Consider the following 25,421-nt stretch of genomic DNA (forward strand, 5'->3'; position numbering starts at 1 on the left):
TCCGGGAGGCTGGAGGGTGCGGACTCGCCCGGCCCCCCCACCCAGGGCTGCACGGAGGCGGCCCCCGGGAACCCGTTCGCCACCGACCAACTTCCGTGTCGAAGACCCTCCGCGCATGCGCGACCAGCACCGGCACCCCCACCCCGCCGGTCTACCCTGGCCGTACCACTATGTGCCCAACATGTAGGTAGAGGCAAAAGAGGGCGGCAGCTCCGGGTAGCTCTGCAGGCCTCAGCCCCTTTAAGCCTCCTCACAGAGAAATTAATTGCCTTCTCGAGTTTATAGGTGCCTTCCAAATTTGCGTCTCTTCTAGTTCTCGCCCCCGATCTAACCCAACTTCCCCCGGGGATGGGCTATGGTATATACCACTCCCAGCTAATCCAGTAGATTGGCGAAACCATCCCGCTTAGGACGGGGGGAGGCACGCCGCCGGAGGGGGGAACGCATTGTTGAGTCAGGGGCCGAGCGGCGGGGGAGGGCGGGCGCGCCCCGCTGCGATAGCGAGGTCGTCACAGAAACCGGCGGGCGGGAGGGGCCGCCGCAGAGACCTGCGCGCCGCGTCCCCACTCCCCTGCGGGCCCGGCCGGTAGGGCGCGGCCGTCCCCCTCCCGCACCTTCCCCTTCACCGCCTCCCCAGTGGTCGCGCCCGGCTCCAGCTGACCGGCCTGGAATCCCGGCTGGGAGCCCCGTGCCCCCCCGCCCGCCGCTGCCGCCGCCCCGCGCACCGGCCCCGCCATGGGAGACGCCGGCAGCGAGCGCAGCAAGGCGCCCAGCCTGCCACCGCGCTGCCCCTGCGGCTTCTGGGGGTAAGTGAGACCCGCGGGCGAGTAGGGGGTTGGGCTGGAGCCGGCCGGGCCTGGCCCGGCGCGGGGAGGGGGGCGGGCGGCGAGGCGAAGGGCGAGGCGGCGGGGGGCCAGGGCCGGGCGGGGGCAGGGCCTGGGCCTGGCCTGGCGGACTGGCCGGCTGGGGCGCCAGGCCAGATCGTAGCCCTGGGCTCGGGCCTGTCATGGGAGCCGAGCCCGCAGCTCGCCCCGGGGCGGGGGCGGCCGCTGGCCCCTGCCAGGCGGGCCGCAGGGGGTGCCCGCTGGGGGAGAGGGCTGTCCCCCTGCCTCCAGGCGCTTGGCGGGGTGTGCCGCATCCCGGGGGGCCCGGGAGAGGGTGGCGGCGGCTCCTGGCTTAGAGGCAGCGGGTGAGCCGGGGGGGGAGGTGGCTACGTTGCCCCCGGGCGCCGGGGGGGCCGGCCTGGCCGCGGGCGGTGACCCCGCGGCCTCCCCCGCCGCTCGGGCAGCTCGGCGGCGGCCTTCCCGGCAGCTCCGCGGGGGGAGGCCTGCTCGCTTCCCCAGGCACGCAGGTCTCCTGGAGCGGCTGCCTGTCCTCTGGGGCTGCCGGCCGCGCTCCGGGGCCTGCCTTCAGCTCCTCATGGGCGCAGATGAGTAATGCGGGCCCCTGGCTGCCCGGCTTGGCGTCCTGGAGTGCGGTGCCCGACACATCACTGCCCTGCGCCCGGGCATGGGGAGATCTGACTTATGTTCGCGCGGCTCAGGGCAGGATAACTAATGAAGGAAAAAGGCTAAGGACAAAAATAAACCTTTTTCTCCACCTTACAAAGGCAGGGAGGTTCATAATAGATAAGGTCTTTGTTAGCTGTTGTCTGATCCTCTTTTAGAAAGAAGGAAGTAGGGTCATTCTTGTTTGCCAAAGGTGAAAAAAAGTAAGCCTCTTCCTTGCTGAACTCCTCTCAGCTCTGGGGTCATGTGTGTTGAAGATGTTCCATTCAATGATTTTTTTTATTTTTTTTTTTTAATATATCATGGCAGGTGGTATACTGGCAGATACACATGATCATAAAGTGCCTTTAATGAATGTCACAGAAACATTGGTCCCTAATGTTCTTATTTATGGAAAGTTCAAAGAATATGTGACTAAATAGACTTTTGAGTGCCCACCTGAGATTTACACTTGTCTGTGACTGTATGTTCTTGGGATTTATGTCATACAATTTAAGGTACTCTGGGGGCGTGGGGGCTGAGAGGAAAGAGATGCAATGAGAGTGATTTAGTGATGTCACTGTACATTTGGTTGGTTTATTGGATTGGCAGGATTTTAAGTGAAATCCCATTTTGAGTTATGACAGAAGCCTGAACTTCAACAAATGCCATTGCCCTGCTGGGAGTGATCTTGCAAGACAGATTATAAATATACAGTACAATTTTGTTTATTTTTGTTTTGCTAGGCTCCCATATTTGAGCCTGATGTTTTCTGTAAGGTAGAGGAAAGCAAGTTGCTGCTATCTCCAATGTAGCATACTGACTTCTGTAACATGATACTGATGTGAAAGAGTTGCAGAAAGCTGGAAGTGAACTTTTTTGTTGGGCTGAACTTCTTGGCTAGTTCAGTGTGTTGTGATAATGAGAAGAAAATCTGGTGCTTCGTGTTCAAGGATCTGCTTAATGGAGGGAGGAGGTTTTTGAGAAAACCCATTGCCTTTAAAGTTTGGGTTTGTTTTTTGTTTTGTTTTGTTTTGTTTTTTTTAACATCTGTTTCCTTTGCACAAGCAGCTATCCAAGTGTGAGTTTTTGGTTTTTTTTTTTTTTTCCTCTTTTTCCTCAGGGTGTCATCCATGCAGTAGTGTTTCTTGTAAGATATTTTTGAAAAACAACACTGTGAAAAAAGCTCCTTTTCTCTACCAGTACAGTGAATAAATTAATCTGTTTTTCAGTTTCTTCAAGTGGATGTCAGGTACATTTCAACACACAGTGACAAACCAAACAAAACCCAACAAAAACCAAAACTGTGCTGTCAGCTTCCATAGTTTGATGATTTGTTGTACTTTTCAGTCCTGAAGACACCTAAGTGTCTTGTCCTTATTTACCTAGGCCTTGCTAGTGCTTGAAAAGGCTCGCTGGTAAATCTGTGTAGACGTGCCCTTCTAGTGAAGTTGCATTGGCAAGAGTATTTAAGGGGTCATACTTTTATACCAGCTTTCTGAAGAAAGTAAATCATCATAGCAGAAAGACTTATATGCATCTGAAGTTGGAATTCCGCTGTTCTAGCTGCCAGCTAGGGTTATTATCAGGGTGAGTCTTATCTGTGACTTTTGTGTTACTTTTATATGTCTGTCGAGTCACATATTGGAATAACAGGGCCATAATTGCCCGTTATCTGCAGGACATTTAAGGCTACGAAAAGTTCTGAAACTGGTAATTTAATGTTGTGGTTTCCATGAAATTTGTAAATAATGTAAAGGAATAGTATTGCTTTCTGTTTCTTGGTCCCTATCAGTCCAGTGTTCGAGAATGCTTTCGTGGTTGTTCTTCAGTGAGCCTGTACTATGTAGGTAGCAGAACAATTCGGTGTCAATGGGTCAAACAATATAACAATATGGTATAAAAGGTATGCCAAGTATAAAAGGTGGTGATTTTTTTTTTTTTTTAAATTGACTTTATGTAATACTTAGCCAGGACTGTTTGCAGTAAGATGTACACTTTCTGCAATAATCCACAAAGATAGGAAACATTAAGGAAAATACTGAAAGAAGCATTAAAAATGAAGTAAACTGTGTGTCTCTGGGCTAAAATTTGCCTATTTGTGAACAGTTGATACAAGGAGTTCCTGAGGTGTGTGCGTTGATAGTCGTGGCATGCAAAGAGATTACAGGAGAAGACTAGTATGTACTATTGCATTAAAGTTGGAGGGATTCTTCTTTTAAAATGCTTGGATTTATATTAGGAATTCAGACCCTGTAGGTTTCAAGAATCTCTAGTGACTGGAAAACTGCTAACATCTTGATGTTCCAAGATCTAAGAGACTAAAAAATGAACAGCTGAAAGAAGGGACTTGAGTGAGACTGTTCAGAACTTCTTAAACATTTGCTTAAGGTCAACAGCTAACGTTTGCTTACCTTTTGTTGAAGATCGTGGAATCCATCCTTAAATCTTCTGCAGACTTGCCCTTCTTCTTAGAATGTCCAGTTTGTCATTTATGCTCATGTAAAGTTCAGATGGAGCGCTGACAAGATATGTATTTTTTACAAAATCATTTCAGTTACCCAGATAATCTCAGTGGGGAAACCTCATCTGTAGTCATTTTTTTAATGAAAAATTCACACGACTTACTGTTTGGAAATATTTTGCTCCCCTTTCTACCTATTTTTATATCTTAAACTTCAGTCCGTTGCAGCTATCTTGCTTTTTATTGGAATAGTTTTAGTGTACAAAGGTTGGAAAGGGTGCAATATTCAAGCTGTTATTTTAGGTTACTTCATCTAGAATCTATGCTATGCTTCTCATTCTTATGATCTGGAAAAAATTTTCTTCTTTTTCTGATTGACAGACCGTGTAATGTTTGGTGTGTTTTTGTTTTTTTCTTTTTTCTTTTCTTAGATTTGTGGATTTCAGAAACCTGTTTCGCTTTATGGAATTATATGAAATCTTCAGCTCTAAGTTAATAAATACATGAAAATATTACTATATATATATTCCAGTTAAGCCATTTTGCTTATTAGAGATGAGGCATATTCCTTTAATGAACTACATGTTGGCAGTTCCCCATTGACTTTTAAAGGACTCCACAAAGGTTTCACTTGCGTATAACTCATCAAAGGACTGGGGCTTTTACTATTAAAGTGGTTATATGCATAGATGAGATTTATAAGCCAAAATACTCCTTGGCTGGTAGAAGCATATACTGTGAATGTATGTCAGAGAGGATAATCCTTTTACAATTCTATTTGTATTGTACTGACTGCTCTTTATTTTTCTTATGGTCCAGACTGATATCATACCATTGCATTCAGTGCCCTAGAACCAGAAAAGAAAGAAATATGTTAATGGACACAAAACAAATGAATTCCATTCTTGAAATGGTGGCAGCCAGCAGGAAGTTGATTGAAAACACAGTATGATTAGTTTCATCTCATCTTATTTCTGGCAACTGTAAGGTACTGTAGTCAGCTAAAACTGATGGCAATATTGTTTGAGAACATGCCAGCAGGGTTTTTGCAGGATGTTACCATTTGTTCTGCCTTTCTCTGACACTGCATGCATCATATGTGTGATGAGACATTGTGCCCCAAGCATTCTGTCCAGGCCCAATCCAGAATTTATTTCTGAGTCTGGATTTTCCAGTCACGTATGGATCATCAGGTCCCTGCCATGCCAAGCTGGCTCTTTTCTCAATTTTGTTTACTAAAACTAAACACTTGATCAAATGGTGAATCATTTAACATAAGCATGATTAGTTTGTGACTGTATATCACCAAAGCTTGCTTTTAGCTTCTAAACAAATAATGACTATATATATGCCATTAAAAAGCCGAATTTCTGACTAGTCTTTTCCTTCCTTTTTTTGGTGATTACAGGTGTTCATTCCGTATGAACTCCCAGTGAATGTCCTTTTAATTAATACTTTCTAATCTCATAATAGATGTTAGAAGGGAACGTTATTTCACTGACAGAAACAAAGAGTCTCAGGAATTGATTTATTTACAAGTTTTCCTAAGAAGTGCTACAGAGGATGATAACAGGTATTGGAGAGACACTGAAATTCTTTGCTTGGATGTTAATTTTTAGAAGATATTGAGAATTATGAGACATAAAGAAGCTTCCATCTGAGGACAGAGGAGGGAGGTGTGTGGAATTGGACTTTGTCATGTTCCCTGCTTGAACAAGAATATGCAGGATAAAGAATGATAAATTGTGAGGCTCTTGTGATTTCTCTCAGTCTTAATACAACTTGAAAAGCATCTCAAGTAAGGTAAAAAGTTTTTTTCACCTTTTTTATACAGTTGCAGTTGCAAGGTACCACATTTTGGAACAGAGCTATTTGCTGCAGAAGCTTACCTTTAGGAACAGGGGTTATTTGCACTCGAAGTAAAAGCAGATGAACTGGATTTAATACTTTAACTGTAATAAGCTGTTTTCTAGGCATGTGAAAACAGTACTTTCTTTTTCAGTACTTAATAGAATAGCCAAAACAGAAAGGCAATTTTCTTATTTAATGAAAAACAGTTGTTCTGGATCAGACTAAAGATGCATCCAGCCCTGTTTCTGATTTGGGTGATAAGTGATGCTGAGGGAATAAGCATAAGGACAGAGCAAGCATGCAGTGATGCTTATCTTGATATTCCTCCTTTGCTTCTGGCAGTCTGACAGAAGGTTGTCCTCTGTTTTATAGATTTATGGCTTAGTAGGTCTTGCCTATTTTTGTGTGAATTTGCATAATGACTTTTATGAATCCCTATATACTCTTGACCCTCACAACGTCCTGCAGCAAGTAGTTCCATAATTTGACCATTCTCCTTATGAAAAAAAAAAAAGTAATTGATTTTGTTTCTTTGAATCTGGCTGTGTGATAGTTGTAAGGAGTGAATAAATTTGAGCAGCTGGTGTATGAGGGTGTTTCGTTGAAGAAGAACCAAAAATAGGCCTGCTTGGTTAAAAATGTCTGTTCACTTTTTCAGTTAAGCTAGAATTTGAGAAAAGAAACACTTGCTTAAAGATTTTGAATAAATTAATGGTTTAAATAAAATGTTTTAGAAATATTTTCTAATTGTAGATGGATGCAGGGCTAGTTATGGACAGATGTATCCAGCAGCTTTCAGTGTAACTGCAGCTTCCTTGTTGGTCAGAATGAAATTTAGTGTTTTAAGTACTGCTCTTAAAGTGGGGCTAAAAGGAAAGAAGTAGATTGTGTGCTGCTTTTTGAAGCTTGGAGTTAAAAGTTATTGTGTATAGGTCACCTTCCAGGTTTCTTACAGTCTTCCTGTCATGCATCTTCTTCATGTCTTCTGTAAACTGATTAGTTGAAGGTATTGTGATTTGGACAGTGCTAATGATTATCCCACAGTTAGTGCTATGCGATATCTGTTATAACACTAATTAGTAAAATGTTCAACTGTTTTATGGTAGGACAGATAAGTTGTGTTTTGTGTATTGCTTTTTAATGGAGCATGCTTTGGGTTCTCAGAAATAGGTATCAGTTTTAAGGAAATAACCCTTGCTCTTCTTAACTGGGTAAATTGCAATGACTTCAACATGAGACTTCCACAAAAGTGATAATGTTGTTGGTGCATGTTGGGCTTGGAGAACTGTTGAAGTCTCAGAATGTTGGAGGCATCATGACCCAGTCTTTCCTTTAAGGTATTGAAATCAGTGATGGAAAGCGTTAACTTCAAAGGTGATCCTTGGTGGATATATTCATTGGAGATGTTTGGTTTTGACTTGAATATTTTCACTAGCATACTCTGCAGATTATTATTTGGTTTTAAAATTATTTTAAATTAGAAGTTTGTGAATATAAATAGACACAGGCTTTTTTAGAGGCAATTGATGGGAATGATGCATGTGATATATTTTTCAGTGAAATATTGCTTATATTCTTTGAAGTTTAAAATGCCACTGTTCTCAATCTCTTCAAGTATGCGGCCTTGACTGACTGACTGACTGATTATCTGTTACTTGTGTTATCACAAATGTCTCGGGAATGTTTTCAGGCAGTATTTGATGTTGATTATTGTGAAACCCTTATTTGGATCTTGGAGGTTAACTTCATATTCAGTTTAGGCGGATAAATTACATTGTCGTGTTCTGCCTCTTTTCCCCTCCTCTTTTGCTCAAATAGCAAAAATCCTTCCTGTCTATTCAGTTTAGGCAGGGCTCACTTGCATGAAGTTCCGTCTCTGTTTTGGAAAAAATAATTAAAAAGCAGGTGATAGCTGCAGCATGAAATGAATACTCTAGGTGCTGGATTTGTATTTGCAGATATTAGAAAGATACCTTCTCAGGACATGGAGAAATCCACGCAAGAAAATACCAGTGAGGACACTACATGCAGTGAATGCAAAGTGATTCTGAAAAACACTTTCTGAAAATGAAGCCTTTGTGTGGATGACCATGATCAATGTTCTCAGACTTTATAGATGATGTTAACATATAGGAGGAGTGGGTTCTTCTTTTTAGATTCTGCAAAAATGCCCAGCCATTGTCTACTAATTTAAGATTTTGAGTAACGCTGTTTTTTTTTTTTTGTGTTTTGTTCTGTTTTTCCATAATAGGGACTGAGTGTTTTTTTTGAACTGATGAGAATTTTATATGCTTAAGGAGTGCAGGGTTTAAACTTAAAACATTTTTTTTTTAAAACACATTTTTCTGAAATCTTATAACCTGGAAGCTGAACAGTGTATTGTAATACCTCGCTCCATTCACTGTCAGTTATTCATTACCTGTACTCAGGAAAATACAGTAAGAGTTTTGATATTCCATGAACTGAAGAATGAAGACATTTGCAGTTGTATGTTCAATTTCTCTGTTAATAGCATCTGAGCAGTAGCATCATGGTAAGTGCAGTATTTGCCTGTACAGAGAAGTTGTATTAGGAAATTTTTGATGGATTTGTACGTTTAACCTGTTCTTTGGGGTCTTCCTGGCAGCTGGGACTGCTGTGCTATGTTATTTATGAAAGAACTGTAGGTATCTGGTTCACTTCCTGTTGTTTTATCTGGCCACCATATGCATGCTCTGAACTTGAACAATGTAGGTCAGTCGGAGGAAGATAAATTTCAGTTTCTAAATGTCTTATTATTTTTATTAGTGGTCTAAGGGAATTTATTTTGAAAATGACTTTCATTGGCATTATGTCCTTTAAAAAATTTACCTTGGTTGTTTTGGATTTCCAATGTTTGTTTGGTGTAAATTAAAGAGAGTGACCGGAAGTAATGAGAAACATTGAATAGAGCTAAAAACTAGTTTTCCTAAAATAAAAAGCAGTCAGACAAACTGAGGGAAAAAGAGGTTATTTGATGATTACTGTCTTTAGCTTCTAGCTCTTTAGTCTATGTAGTATCAGATGCTGGGCGAGTTAATTTGAGGGCCTCAAATTTTACTAATATGTATGTTTAAATTTTGCTTGTTTGAATGCAGAAGTCCTATTTAATTACTAAGCACCTAAAGAAGGGGGAAAAGGAAGGATCACAATGCTTGATTAGAAGCAGTGTTTAAAAAAAAAAAAAAGGCAGACTAGTTCCATGATAACTGCCTGGTTGTGCACCTAGAAAAGCAGAATCCAAAGTTGTGTCCTCATTGACTTAATTGCTAAAACACAACTGGCCTTCACAATATGACTGAGATCAGCCCTGTCGTCATAACAGCAGCATTTTGATCTCTAATTATAAGTTGTTGGAGGTGTCTCATGGGAAGTTGCATATATACAGTAGGTAAAATGGTGTCATTAAGCAAGAGTCCCTCACTGTTGGAAATTGTGTTGTCCTTCTCATTGTTGATTAGGTGCTATTTTTGTCCCAGATACCTCAATATTAAGGAGTCTAGCTTTTTGATAATCAATTAATTGTTTTTGAAATATTCTTTAACAGATATCCAATATTACTCTGTGAAATTCATTTTTAGCTGGAGAAAAGGGAATCTTAGGTCAGGTATTGCTGATACCAGTTTGCAAGAAGAGGCATTACTGTTGGATGCAGTAATGCTTGTTCGTTGTTTAATGTCCTAGTGTTACTATATTTTTTTTTGTAATCTCCTTCAGTGAACTAATAGACAATAATGGCTTCTAAAATTGTCCATGTGTTAACTAATGTTTGCTTATTCATGCAGATAGGTTTCAAGTGTTCCCCTGAATTATTAACATATTGATCAATTTAAAATCTAATAATTTCTATTTTTAGAATCACCTTTCGACTGTGCGCTTCTGTACAGTGAAGGACAAAATTAGTGAAAGCATTTTTAACATTGTATGTTTCTATATTATAAGTTCTCTTCAATTTTATTTGCAAGCATATGAGTGTAATTATTAAGTTTTTAATCAGAAAATTGATATGGAAAGGATGTCAATTTGATTTTTAGAAATGCTCAACATTTCAGAAGATTTAAAATAAAGTAGTTCTTTGAGACAGCTGAAATGTTATTTTATTTTTGCACAGGTATGTGGATGGACGGTGAGTTGTGCTATAACTGCTGAATGGCTTTTAGGTTTAATCCATATATACTCAGTAACTTCCCTAGGTATTAACTCATTTTTGAGCTTTCAAAATAAAGCAATTAACAATAGTATTTAAATATTGCAAATATATTTTCTTGGCATTAGAGCTTTGTGATTAATACTTCATTGCCAACTAATTGAAGTTAAACTTGCCTGGGAAATAATAATTAACTTAAGATGGAACGAATTGACTTCTCACTTGATTTGAAGAAGTGGACTAACTCTGTTGCTTGTAACTTCTCGTGTTGTGGAATACGTGGAGTGTTATACTTCTGACATGTTTATTTCAGAGTATATATCTTTTCCAGAGTTAGTTAGATGTTAGAAATTGAAATGTTGAATGTCGCTGGACAGTCTTCTTTTGTCTGTAGTTTGTTAGCAATTGTTTTTATTTTGGACAATGGGCACATTCCTCCTTGAGTACTCTATTCTAAATATACAGACATCTTCTGATGCTGATTTTTTTAGCTATATCTTACATTTATTACAAGAGTTTAGAGACTGTAAACCCATAAAGATAAGGGTGGTAGAATGTTCCTTTTTTTTTTCTTTTTTTTTTTTTCTTTTTTTAAAAAAAAAGTTCTCTACTTGGCGTTTAAGTTTGGAAAGCATTTATTATTACTTCTGCTCCTGAGGCACTGTGTGACAGCCCCTGCTTTTCCCTCTGCATATTTTCCTTCATTAGTAAATCTTGTATCACTCTTTGTTTAATTTGTGCTTTAGGAGCCTTGAATGAAAGACTTGGTAGAAAGGAGTTTTTACAGCCTCTCCACCTCTGTCCTTTAGAGAGCGGTGTTTGTTTTAAATCAAACTTGCTCTAGGACAATATTGACCTGTTGGCATGTTGTTTCCATGGGTGCTCATGTAGAAGGAAGTGTTTGTGGTGGGTGGAGGAAGTGTCTTTCAATCAGAAGAGTTGCTATGCAATTAGAAAAGCAAGAACCGCCTGCATTACACATCTGCAAGTCTCAGGTGGCTTTGCAGCGCTCTCTTGAAGATAGGACCCCATTATTATCCATTATTCTGTGATGCAGTCTCTCCTTTGACTATTAATGTTCTCATGTGACTAATTCAGGAAAGACAAGAAATCTTTCTGGTGAATAATTAACACTTCCTGTCCTGGTGGAGTGGCTTGTCAAGACAGATACAAAAGGTAAAAGAAAAACACAGTCATGTATATCGTTACATAGGAAACTAAACTGATGTGTTACATCATTCTTTCAAAATAAAGTACTGGAAATTCCATCACTTACTTGCATAACAAGAACTGTGGCATTACAGGTTAGAATTCAGTTGCCTGAGCTGACATGTCCTGTGAAGTGCATCTGAAATTCAAATAACCGAAATTACTGGTTGCTTTTGAAACTGTTGTAATTGGAAACCCAAACTAAACAGAACTATAATAGACCAGGGCTTTGAGAAACTTAAACCTACAGCTTTCAGAGGTTGCTGTAATTTTGGTTTCTTTTTTTTGTGTGTCTTCAGATCAGGTTCCCAGCACACTGCCAGATGCTATTGAGATAGGAAGTGATGTAGCTGCTTTCTTATTAACATTATTTCTGTCCTTATTATTTATTTCAATTTACTGATTTAGTAGTGGGTTTTTGACTTCTGTTAGCAACATGTTTGTTGCAAACTTTAATAAAGAAGTGCTTTTAAGTGGTCTTTATGTTGTGGTCGGAAATGTTGACCGTGTGTGTGGTGTTTCTTTTATAAATATATATGTACATATATATACACACACAGAGAACTGTAATTTCTTTGCAACTTTTGATACAGAATTATGTAAACTGAAATGACTTACTCTGAAGCACTCATGTACATGGATTCTTAGCTAATGACGTACTGTATAACAGAAGAATGCTCCTCTGTGTTTTTTTTAAGTGCTCCTGTGTGTTTATTAATTTTCAAGGTAAAACAGCTATAAAATAAACATTTTCCATTTGAACACAACTCACTATTATAATAGTATTTTTCCTGGTATGAATGTCATAACAATAAAATTAGAGGTGATCTTGATGGTTTTTTTTCTTAAATTCTTTTTGAGGACTACTTAAAGCCACTCAACCAGAGTGGTACAAATGATTTTGTACTCTTTTTAAGGTTATGTAGTAAGATTGTGACACAAAGAGTACCTCCAAAGACTTGTATTCTTCGGGTGTCTGTGAAGGCAGTGGGAAAAGAGAGTAAGAGAAATTATGTATGTGATGTTCATCTTGGGATTTATTACTAGCTGGTTAATCAGCAGTGCTTTCCTTTCTTCTGCTTAGCTTTCTTGTCCCTCATCTATGCAGGACAAATTCTGAAGGCAGATGTTACATTTTTAGTAGCACAACTGAGTACCTAGTCTGGAAAAAGTAGACCAGCTTGTGGAGACGGAGACACGTGCTTTTCTTCAGTACGTGGGGAAAGCTGGTCTACTTTTTCAAGTATATACTTAGATATCACCTCTGTATTTAAAATCAGTTTTGCCTATATCCTTAGGTCATCATGGCTGCAACAAAGCTACTCTTAAGACATGAAAGATACATGTCTTCTGCCATGTAGCTGGACATACAGGCTCACTTAATGTTTATGTATGTTTGTTTTCAGCTGTTTATTTGTGGGTATTTTTCAAATACTACTGTTTCTGCTAAAATCATGTAGGATGAAATGTAGTGAACATTGAATGTGGTGTTATTCTTACCACGAAAGATACAAGCTGCTAGTTCAATTTGTGCCATCCAAAGATGGGTACAGATGTGTTTTAATTTGTTTTGATACTAGTTGGATTAGGCAAGTGTAAACATTTTTTATGAAGGGATATAGATAGCATTTTACCTTCCTGTAATGGAATGAAAACTTATGCATAAATTGACACGAGAAAAGTGATACTTGTGTAGCTAAAGATCCAACATTTTCATCTGCTTGTCTACTGATTACAGGGGGTAGGTGTTAAGTAAAAGTACTGATAAGTAAGGGGGCAAGTAAACAATATATGTGAAGTTCAGAGTTTATGTATCTGCTATTCATTAATTTCATAGGTGGAGATAGTTTTGTTTCTCATACCTCCCACTTAATTTCCCAGACTGCTGTGATGCTTTGGTGAATGCGGAGAGTGGGAGAAGATTGCGTGGTCTCCTTTCAGAAGGGGCCTTCCATGGTAAAGGATGCAGCTGAAGAAGGTGCATAGCTGTACGATTAAAAGCTCAAAGTCAAGCAGAATCACAGAAATATTAATTGTATTTTTCCTGGAGACTAGAGATGATTGAATAATGCAGTTGATCATGCTGCTTACTTTCTTAATTTTTAAAACTCATTTTAACTCCTGCTTGTATTTAGGGTTCAACATTAATTTGACATAGGTAATGAGGTGGAGGAGTTGCAGTTTGCAGCTGCAGCCTGTCAGAGTGATTAGGTAGTTAAATCTTGCTTGTTTGCCTTGTATACTGAGAAGGTTACACAGTTTGGATGAGAGTTCAGGATGAGGTAACGTTATGGGGCTCATTTTTATTACCTACTGTTAACGCTCACTCTGTGCTTGGTTACTGTGCCTTTACCCAAGTTTACCTTCAGAAATGCATCAAAAGCTGATCTAATGAAAAAGCCTGTACTGTTTGCCGTGCATGTGTGCAAATGAAACATATAAAATCATTTCCCACTGTCTGAATTAGGTGGAATAGGTGTATTTATTGGAGTTTATCCCTTCAGTCTTGATTAGTAGAGGAAAATAAGTAGTTGAGGCTTGTTCCCACATTTTCTCCGTGTTATTGCAAAATAGGAAAATAATGAAGACAACATAATGGTTACTGTGAGTGCTGTGATACCCTTGCTTTTGTTCACGTAGATAAATCTAGGCTGTCTACTTTAGATACAAAATAGTAAAAGCTACCTTGTGAAAATGACAACTGTGAAGATTACAGTTTGCGTTTTCATTAATCTGGATCACTGAAGATAGAAAATCCAAAATGCCAGTCTGTGTAAAGGTTTCCTTCTCCTGTCACAGGGTGAAGGATGTGGGATGAAGGATTGTTTTTCACTAGATGTTTAAAACCCTTGAACTTTAAAGCAAAATGTGCATGCTAAATTCTTCCTGTGCTGGTAATTGCAATGCAGTTGCCTGAGACCTGGGAAGTGTCCTGTACGAAAGGGGAGAAAGGCACAATGCATGAAACAGGGGATCTTATCCCAACTTTCCATCTGGCCCCCTTTCTGGGAAGCGCTGTTCTCTGCTCTATGATGTGCTCAATGTCACTCTCAGCAGCCCATTTCTTGTGGCTGGGTGGCCAGTACTAATTTAGTGGAGAAAAGTGAGCTATCTATACAGCTGGTCCACACTGCCCTTAGTAGTCATTGCAGTCTTACTTAGGGGTCTTTCACCTGAACAGCAGTGGAATAAGAGCTCCTGACGGCGAGCTTCCAAGGCACAACTTGAGAAAGGCTATCACAAATGTTTGCACTCAGTAATTAATTTAGGCTGTGGCAAAACTTTGAAGGAGGTGGGAAGGGGAGAGGTTAGAGCACATTCACATCTGGATTATTCCTTTAGTTTCCTTTTTCTTCTGAGTCCTCACAAGTAGAAGAGAAAAACTAGGTATTTTTATTTTTGTCAGAGAATAAAACATAGCAGTTTTGGGTGACCTTATTCTCTCTGTCCTCCAGGCATTAAATTTTAGATCTGCTGTACTTGCATAAAGGCTTTAGTTATAAATTTATAAGGAAAATGTCAAATGGCTCAGCACAAAATTTGATCTGTCTTGTTAATTATGGAGACACTGCAAACTTCTCCACATACTACTTTAAACTCTCACTCTTCAGGAAAAAAAAACCCAACTCATTGCTTATGTGCAATTGTATAATGACAAAGCAAGGTACCTATTGTAGAATGGTAAATACCAGTACTTTCTACAAGTTTACTTTAGATGTTGAGGAAGTAGGTGGCATATTGGAGAGTAACATTTAAGATATTTGAGAGATCCTCATTAATTTACTTCAAACAGCCTGCTAATGGACTTTATGTAGTTCAGAAGACTAAGCTAGTGCTTGTCTTGAATAAATTGTGTTAATTAACAGAACTTGCCTGTTTAAAATGCAGAAGTGGACTGATATAGATGGAGCCAGTTAAATTTGGGAGCTTAGATTTGTGGGTCACTGATTAACTCAACAGATTGGTTATGCAGAAGTTGTTTCCAAACAAGAGTTATTGCTGTTGATAGCACGTCTGATTATTAAGCTAAACACTTAACTGTCCCCCCCTGTGATTTAGGATGCATAGTGTTTACTTAGTTGCATTTCTCATTAGTTTGATGCTGAGAGATGAGATTAGCAGGTTTTATTTATGTTTTGGCAGATTATTGTGTAACTCTTTTCTTGTATTGCTGCACTGCTGAGTTTATAAAATTGGTAAGTTGTTTTGTTGTTGTTTTGGGTTTGGGTTTTTTTTTAAATAAAATCCTTCTTCTTGTTTCTTTGAGCTTTACATGATTTGTTGTTATTTGTGAGTGCTAGCTGTGTGCGCCCTGCTTTGCAGATCTGCAACAGAGAGACTGAAATATAAGCTAGACACATTTTTCATTAAAACTTTGATTTTACTAAACCTGAATTTGGAACAGCAATCATATGAAAATATTTGTTTGTACTTTAGGGACACAAAAAGCTCCCTAAACTGGAAAAATAATTTGTCAAGTTGACATAATGTGAAATTGTCAACCGTTAATAAATCAAATGTTCTGCACTAGAATAGTTCAAAATCCTAAAATGGAATTGCTTCTCCAAGTAATTGGGTAAAAGAGAAGTGTGATGCAATATGGACCAGGAAATACTGAGGCTAGTAGAAGTGCAAATGAGTTCAGCTACAGAAGTGTAGTTATAAAGTTGGGGAAAGTGCATAGGAGATAAGAAACAACTTGGTTTTCAATCTTATTGCAGACATAAAGGGAGATTTATGAATGGAAGGTGTCTATGGGGAATGCTGAAAGCTCTCCACTGGGTATGTCACTTGCTCCTTACAGGAGCAGAATTTGCATGGTGCCTGGGTGAGAGCAGAAGGCAGGGTTGCTCATACACAGTACAAGCCCTAGGTAGTCATTTGAACCAAATTTCTGTGGAAGTGCAGAACAGGTTTTTGTTGCAGTGGGTGGGTACTATGAAACTCGCAGCTTTCAGGGACAAACAGTAAGAAAGGACTCGGGCTTTATTTTGCCTCTCATATGGCATTAAGAGGAGTGAGGATGGTACTGGAATGCATACAGCTGAAAGAGATTTGTGAAAAAAATAATTAAAAGTTGATTCTACATATTGGAGCATGAAAATGAAACAAGTTACATTGATAGAGATCATGAATCAATGGACACTTTCAACCTAGAGAGTATTACAGTTTTCAGCTTCAAAGGTTTCTCTCGTTGAGATTGTTCAGCCTTTGTGTACCGTTTCAAATATTGAAAAGCTTAAGACTGAAAGAAACCCACCTGAATTCTGATCATGTAACATAGGTCTAACTTATTTTTTCTCCTTGTGAAAGTTAAGTTTTGATTTATTTACTGGGAGGGCTAGTTAGAGAAGCCCTGAAAGTAACACGATGAGGTTAAAACAAAAAATAACTTTATCTTTCCTGGGAAACAAGGCAAACATAGTTCTTTTAACCAAGTGTCCTTCACTGAAAGTCCAAGTATAATAAAAGATTTCAAAGCATTTAAATTACTTGTCTGTATATTTTTAATACTGCATCAGTTTTCAACAACTTAGAATGAGTTACATGTTGGAATAAATGATACAATTTTACATTCTAATGTTTCCCCAACTGGCAGGATAACAGAGCAAAAACTGTTGTATATTTAATCTGTAGTTCGTATTCAGTCTTGTAGTAAAATTTCAGAACATTCAAATGAAGGAATGCCGTAGAATAGAATAACCATAGCTCTGTCCGTAGCTTGCACATGTGAAAATGAGCCATAAATACATCATGACTTACTAGTGTTTTAAACATCAGTATGAAATGCTTTTCTATGGATGTGGACAGGAGTGTAATTATTTTCATTGTAGATGTACAATAATTATTTAATGTCATAAAGCAGTTTTGGGGTTTTTTTGACTTCTTACTGGTTACTCTTTTTAATTGTTTTTAATTACTAGCAGAAATTATCTTGTGTGTTTAAAAAAAAAAAAAAAAAAAAAAAAAGATATTTTCCCCATTAGTAAGATGCATCACTCCACAGTAATTTATTATCATTTCTGCTGACAAACTGTTCTGGGAAAGATACATTTTCAGCATTATGTTCACATTCCATTTATGATGATTTCTTTGACAGGCACTGTAGCAGTATACCTGATTTTTGTGTCATTTGACCTATTTTCAAACAGTTTTGAGTTGGAAATCACTTCAGGTATTCGTTATTTTTCTCTGTAAAAGATCCAGATTTGTTGCATGAGTAAGTTTAGAGCCCACAAAATTATCTACAAGTTCGAGGGGAAAAAATTGGAAATCCTAAATTGAGTAGGTCTGTTCTCCTGTTGCATTTTGATTCCTGTACAAGTTTCTCTGCAGCCTCATTGTGCAATATGTTTAAGTATCTAATGGAAAATTTCTGCTGTCCTTATCCCCTTTCCCTGTGCCTTAGAAGGCAGATGTTGGCAGCGCACCGAGGCCCTGGGAGCAGGAGGATTTCCCCAAACAGGGCAATCAAGTAAACTGCTTGAAGTAGGGAACAAGACAGGATTAGTGAACACATTGACCAGGGTAAGGGGAACAATTTAGATGATGTGATGGAAACAAAGGTGTTTAAAATATAACCTAAGTTCAGGTGTCCTGAATCAGCAGGTTCTCAAATTCATATAATTTCCTGTTAAATTTGGGGGAGAGGGGGAAGGGCAAAGCGAAAAGGGCAATAGCTGTTATTAGTATGGATGTCTAACATGCAATGCTATGAACTTCAGAGTAATTTGGGATATTTTTACTTTCACCACCAGTCTTTGCCATAATAAACAATTGCTACATGCACCCAAAAAAGCCTCTTGAGTTTCAGTGAGATGTGAATGGCTGCACTGGGTAAGAAATAGTCTCTCAGTCCAGACAAGCTGTAGGCTCTCACATTCCAAGGTGTGATGCTGCATACGATACCACCTCAAAAGCCTCAGTAGCTTGGAAGATGTCAGTAATGAAGAAAACGTATTATGCCGTCCACACAAATTCTGTTTTCATAGCTAAATGCAATATCAATACAATGTAAAGCTTTCATACAAAATAGCTTTTATAGAGAAGGCTAATGTTTTTAGAGGTGTTCTGCTTTCCCATAACCAGCCTTTGGATTATTTGAGACACTTCTATAAAATATTACAACTTTTTTCACATTATATACCGTAAATACCAGAAATACAGCTACAATCACTGACCTTCAGCTGTATAATGATAAAAATTTTCAAAACCTTTGGGCCTGATAAATAAAGAGCATTGTTTTGTACATCAGGGAAACTTCATTTAAGAGCGAAGACCAAGATATTCACCTGGTCAGTCCAATTCATGGGTGCTTTATTTAAAAAAAAACAAATAAAAACCAAACTTGAGGTACATTTTTGCTCCAACTAAAACTGATTACTTGAAATAAGATACTTACCTTTTAGGAACAGAAAGCAGTACAAGGAAAGACAGATATGACAATCTGTCCCATTGGCAACTGAGAGGAAAGAGTCAGTTCATTCAAAAGCTTCTTTTTTTTCCCCTTTGCACCATTCTATCACTAGTCTTGAGGAGGCTTCTGGACCTTCTTGTGTGCTCTGGGATCAAATGTTCACAGTGTATTGCAGAAACAAACCTTGACTGCATTGTGTGACCAGTTTTAGTGTGTTATAAAGGAAAAATGAAAGCTGCTGTAGTATAGTTATGGTTCTCTTGCACAGTAGCAAAAATACAAAAATGAATATAACCTTTGTTCCTCTGAAACCACTAACAACACTGGCTGCATTGCTGTAGCTTCTGAGTAAACTACGATAGATTAATTAGTTAAATGCAAGCTAGAATTGTGTATGTGTCTTGAAGCTTTAGGAAAATGTTGGTCACTGGTTTGCAACTAGTAGGAAACCATAGTGTGAAATTCTTGGGGGAGGTGGGAGATCATGTGTGGTTCCACCCCCCACCCTGCCCCAGGAAGAACTTTTTTTATGATGTAAAGGCTTTTTGTTTCAAATGTGAGGGTTTAAAGAACCATGTGGTTCTTAAGTATATCTAGAAAGTTGTCCAGAGAAGATGGCTATTAAGCAATATATCTTCATATTATTTTGTACTCTTATGTTACTAAAATTAGAGCTGACTGCAGGAGCTTGACCATTGCAGCATGTTGTCTCTTGTACCATTTCTGGTCAATTTAGGGTTTCCAGAGAGCAGGTTTCACAAGCTGGAAGTTGATGATATTAACAATATTCTTATATTCTATAAATGTATGTATACTTTATATATATCACTTATACTGAAACCATGGGCCTTAGTACTTTCTTATTACCTCAAACATTTAATCTGTATAGTTGTCTTTAGCTAAGAAGCTGTCTTACCTTTGGTCATTACCTTTGTCTTACCTTTAGGATATAGGGAAGCAAAATTTGGTCATTTCTTGTGTGATGCATAGAAAATTAAAAGCTTTATCAGTGTTTATCAACTCTGATAATTCTAATTCTCAGATGACCCACAAATTAAATTTTGAGAAAAATTTAATCCCGATGTCTGAAGCTTCAGCTGGTTGAAGTCTGAGGTCTTCACTTAGGTTTTTAAAAAAGTACTGTCAAAAGAAAGTCTCTCTTTTGCCTCCCCTCACCCCATTGTATTAGCCTATATGGAGACACCTAAAGGCTTTGAAATTTGTTTTATCAGTAGAGCTGTTGGGACTGTCAAACCATTTCTTCACTCCTGTTGAATTTAATAAAGTCTGAAGAGCAGACGTGGGAACTCTCATAAACCTTTAGTGAGGGAGCTGGAAGTGAGTTGGAATATATGGTATTGTTCACTTTAGCATTGCTCAAGCATTTTGTGAATGCCTCTCTTATACTTTTTAAATAGATGAAGTATTCATGTTTGGTTTCCTGGATTTTTTTTTTTGGTAATATTTCCCAATGTGTTCATTCTCCCACCTTCTGATTTGTTAGTTCGTACGCTAAAAAGAGAAGCAAGAAAAAAATAGCCCAAAACTCTCATAATGTAGTATAAAAAGGAGGCAAATATAAACATTTTTGTGTTGGTTACTCATATTTTCTTTTATTTACTAGAGAAATTTTCTGGGTTATTTTACATATATGATACTGAATCCTGTAATAAGTTACAAGATTTATCCTATTCCTCTTAATATAGTATTCAGCATTTCCCCTTCTATCAATAACTTACGAGACCACCACATCAATTAATGTATTTGGTTTCTGTGTGCTGGTGATAGGCTCTTAATAGTACTGTCCGATTTTTGTGAGTGGTTTTTCTTCCCTATAGATTTATTTGCAGGCTGGATTACCATGTAATAGTGCCCACTGCAGACAGCATTTGCTGCAGCTTTGCAATACAAATGTAAGCGGGCTGTGATGTAACTTGGATTTTACAGAGCTGAGGGCTGATCTGAACTTGGTGCAAGTCCTGCTGTGACTCATCCATTGGTACTGAAGTGTGTTAATCTGTTTCTGCAATACATTTCCTTTATGCAGTAAATTCTCATTAGTGTTTCTAGTAGTTCAGCTGATTCAGTGTTTACAACAGCAGGAACCCTTGTGTGCTGATAGTTTGAGTTATAAAAGTGTTTCACAGATGTTAGAGTCCCTAGAGAATTATAAATGTTCAGTGCAAACTGGCAGAGACCTGCAGAGCTCAGATTTTGTAACACAGCAGAAAGGCGCTATGCTGACGTCTGTCCTGTGCAGGTACTTCTCTGTGGTGCCTCATCACCTTAGGGGTCATGGGTACAACCCCTGAGGTGCTTATGCCTATGGTATATTTGAAAGCATATAGGGTCATCAGAGTTTTTACTGAATAAACTGTCATTATAGTATTTTGACTTCAGCTTTGTGCGAGGGCCAAGGGGAAGTGGGGACACATGTGCAGTCTGTCCCTGACTCCCTTTGCCTTTTTTGTATTGCCATGTCTGATTTTTTATTTATTTATTTGTTTGCTTGTTTATTTATTTTTTTAAAAAAGTGTTCTGAGGGCTTTTTAAGCCGGAAACTAAACTGAGATTTGGAGTTCAGGCTCCTTTCTCTGAGAAGGTCAGTTAGACACTGGAGCGATTTGCCAGTTCTTCATAGAATGTGCTCAAGACAGGTGGAATATTTACTATTAAGTAACCTCCTGTATTAGTGAAGAACACGTTGAGACACAGCTGGTCTTTCTTGGAAACTCTTTCATTTTAACCCATACCTAGTTCATATGATAAATTCTCTCAGGAAAATAAGTGATTTTAGGAATGCTTAAGCTTTACTTCTAAAAGATAGAAGGTGGCTGTAGTTGAATACAGCTCGTTGAGTACATACCACAACACCTGCGTTATTTCTTTGGCTTTTAAGCACCCTAATACCTTCAAGAAAATTAAGATTTGAGTTTTGATTAGAGAATATTGTTGTAGATCTGACTGCCTTTTCAGCTGATAATCAAGTAAATAAGCAACGGGTTTAATATTCATGCTTCTTGTTCTAATTTAACAAACTCTGGGGATCTTCAGGTTTAATGGGTGGTAGCTGGAAGTACACCTGTGGGTAAGTGATTAGAATATGTTTGTAGTAGATTGGGAGCAGTACTGACTGATGGCATAAGGAATTATGTACAGTGGTTTGTTCCTTGTCACGGATTATAGTAGCAGCATAGAAACTTTTACAGTGATGAGTGTGAGTTAAAATTATTTTCAAATAGTGAGTCCTTTAAGCCTGTGAGACAAGTGCAGGTGAAAATTTCAGATCTTCAGTCTTTTAAAGTGTGGACATTAAAAACTACAACTTTGCTTTCCTATGCTCTGATTAGAAGATAACAGCTAAAACTGGAATGCAAAAGTGTGTATTCTGGTGTTAATCATGACCTAATACATTAGTTTGTATTATCTCCTGTGTTAGTAAATAATTTGAGAGCTATGTAATCTGGCATGGTAGCAGAATAAGTAGCCTTGTGATGGTTTATTTTTTAGTCCCTTATACTTTAGCTGGTAGAATGGAGTTTGTCTTGCCTCAATTTAGTCAAGTTTAGACTGAGAACAAAATCCTTCCAATTGTTGTGATGAAGATGTTAAAAGCAAAACCAGAGTGTTTAGATATACTATTCTATATTTCATTTTGGCTTTTAAGAATTTTTTGTAATTTATTACATGGCCCCCCCTGCCCCTCATCACATTGTCATTTATCTTAGTAATTGGCAAATATTGGTGGACTGGGTTAGATTTTGCTAATGATTTTTTTTTTTTTTTTCTGTATCCAGTTCAATAGACATACATATGGTCAACTTTGTCATTACAGAAAGTTGTTCTTTTATCATGTACTTATTTTCAAGACTTTTGGTTTTTGCTGTGGAAGAAATTAATAGAGTGGCAATATGCCATTTTTATTCAGTTGAGTTCAGGTGCTGAAGACCAGAATACTCTCCACTAAAAGAACACATAGGATGCTCCTCATCCTGTTTTTGAAGCAGCTTCACTGATGCTTAGTTGTTCTGTATTTGAACTAAATTGTATTGTTACAATTACAGAAACACAAATAGCTAGGTCTGTGAACTAACAGTACTTAATGAGAAGATTGAAGATAATAACTTAGTATTTGCTGTTAGATCAGAGATGGGCAGGTTTTAAATCTGTTTTCTGAAAAACAGATTTGAAAACCAGATTCCCCCTGTCTCTCCCCCACGCCCCCCAACCCTGCCTCCAGAATTGGGGTAGAACATTTAAGGTGCTGCTTCTTCCTGAAGATCTCAAATACTAATACTTCTATTGTATTTGCTCTTGAAGTTCAGGCATCTGCATTCAGAATGCTTGAAAAAGCAACACATTGACACCATGGAGCATTTCCTTATTGTAAAGGTGTTTTTTTTTTTATGCCACATAAATTCTGGATGCTGGCTGAAGTGATTTGGGCTCAGAATGTTTATAACAGTGGTGCTGTACTTTAATGTGTAGCTGTTTAGCCCAGTTTAATGTGTTTGAAGCATTTTTCTGTTAAAAGGAGAATTGAGAAGAGTTTTGAAATAATGTATCAGGATAAAGTGCAAAGGTGAGGCAGCTGTTCCTTGTGTGCACATGAGTCATAGGATTTGAGGGAAGCAGCACGTAGATGTGCAGTCCAGTTGCTGAACTCCACCACATTATTGAGTCATTAACTTTCTAGCATCCTTTACTTGGAAAGAAAATGTAGTTGGCCAGTGTGCCTTGAGTCAAGTTCAGATTTCAGAAATCACATTGAAAATGTAGGAGGTGGTCGAGGTATTCAGACATTAAAATATAATTTGTATGCTTAATGCTTTGATCATGGCTTAAAAAACCCCAACCTAACAACAAAAAAACACCCCAGCACCCTAAAGGAAAATATTGTTTGGGTATTATGAAGATGATGTTGTGTATGGATTACAACTGATAGGGGAGGCAGAGATTCTTCTCAGGGGTAGGAGGAAGAGAAACAAGTGTCATGATGCTGGATGCTCCCTAGTGTAAAGGCTTCAAAACTTACATGTTTTGCAATGTTCCCTCTGGTATCTGGCCTTTCAAGCACTTCCATTTCATTCTGGGTTTCTTGACTTAACTGTGCAGATTTTGGGTTCCCCCCTTCCCCAACTTTGGCATTTGTCTTTTAATGGGATGATTTGGGATGCTTTATAGAGCATATGTTGTTCACAACAAGTGATGGGTCTGAGAGCTGAAGGCAGTTTTCTTGGCCAGCATCTATTGTGTCTTAGAATGTCCTGAGAAAGCAGTTTTACACCAAACATTTCTCTGAAAAGAAGATGCTGCTTTGATATAAACTATAAATGGAGCTGTAGGTAACAACTTACCATAAGTCATCTTTCTCTGAACTGAGGATGCTTCGTGTATGGCTTCTTTTGTAATTACTTGTGTTTGTATCTAGATGCACATTTATGGGGAAAAAAATCCCACCTTCCTCTAGCTTCACGTTAATGTCTTTCTTTTTGTATGTTTCTGTTTGTCATTAGCCTAACTCTTGCTTACAGTGTTTGTGGTTTTTTTGGTGGTAGGGTTTTTTTTTTTGAGGGCTTGTTTGCTTTTTTAAAAAAGTGTTGCCAAACATTTATGTTTTTATTGGTTTGTTCCTTAAACTCTTTGTAAATTTTACCTGATTTATTTAGGTTTTTCCAAACACTTCAGAAGTTGAATGTTTAACCCAAACATCTTGAAGGAATTGTTTATAAGCAGTTTTATGCGGATTAGAAATGCTGTGTTCCTTGGAATTACGCTGAACTCTGCCTTTGTGGCAGGGAAACCAGAAGCTACACATGAGATCTCAAGTTTAAATATCTAAAGTGTTCTTTTGGGCCAACATTTGTGTAACATATTACTGTAAATATCACTTTATAACATTGCTGCAATATAGCAAGTGAGTGACATTCTGTTTCTTTACTGTGGGATGTTTTTTGAGGCTGAGAGTCTCTGCTCATTACTTGAGAGATGCAAAATCTCATACAGATGTGTACCTGAGAGCTATTAGTCTGTTGACCTAAATTTCTGGGTGATTAAGATAAGCATTCAAACTACTATTGCTACCAGCAGGATAGTACTGGATCACTGAAAAACAACTGCCAGAATTCTGCCAGAAAGGAACTTCGTATTTTTTGCACTGAATATGATGAGTTAGCCATGGTTTATTTCACTTCTAAAAGTGACTTTTTCTGGTTTTTTTCTTTCTTTTTTCTCTCTTTTTTTTTTCTTTGTACCAGCATTGCTGAAATGCTTTCTACTAGCATAAGACGATTTGCTTTTAGCGGTATTTTGTTTAAATAGTTAACTGGCAGGTTGCTCCTAGTGTAGACATATCCTTGATAAGATTAACTTCAAATTCCTGAAGGAACAGCTGAAGTACTTATATTTGTAGCCCCGTCTCATGATCCTATTCTACAGATTTCCCACCTGGGAACTCAAAATGACTGTGTGTAGTCAGGTGTAGAGGCAGCACTGATGGAACTAAGAGCACTATTGCTTCCTGATTGTACAACTGGGTACAAGACAGACTGGGATGGAAGAAAGTGTGTTTTCCGTAGTGAGGCTCCAGCCAACCTTTTGAAGACTTTACTGAAGCCTGCTTTAAATGGGGAGAAGAAAAAATGCCTGCTAACTTAGGTGCTGGTAGCTTCTTTTAGATGTGTGTTCATGAACAGTGGAACAAGGTAGGATTGCAGGCATCTTGTCAAAATTCTTCAACTGCTTTTCAAGAAGCACAACAATTCTACAATTCCAGATGGGTTCAATAAGCAAGGGTTGCAAAGAACTGTAAAACTCATTTATGAAAGT

General features: G+C 38.5%; 1 protein-coding gene across 2 annotated transcripts in view; it reads left to right on the forward strand.

Moving 5' to 3' along the window:
- The first annotated feature begins 209 nt into the window (after positions 1-209).
- Positions 210-25,421, forward strand: part of ZFAND3 (zinc finger AN1-type containing 3) — a 138,417-nt gene continuing 113,205 nt past the window's right edge. Inside the window, exon 1 of one of the 2 annotated variants that reach the window (XM_080342658.1) lies at positions 210-806. In XM_080342658.1, the coding sequence (XP_080198784.1) occupies positions 736-806 (71 nt within the window). In that variant the 5' untranslated portion in view covers positions 210-735. The remainder of the gene's footprint in view (positions 807-25,421) is intronic. The other variant, XM_080342657.1, reaches the window with a different exon arrangement.

This window comes from Nesoenas mayeri, assembly GCF_963082525.1.
Source record: "Nesoenas mayeri genome assembly, chromosome: 3".
Lineage (NCBI taxonomy): Eukaryota > Metazoa > Chordata > Aves > Columbiformes > Columbidae > Nesoenas > Nesoenas mayeri.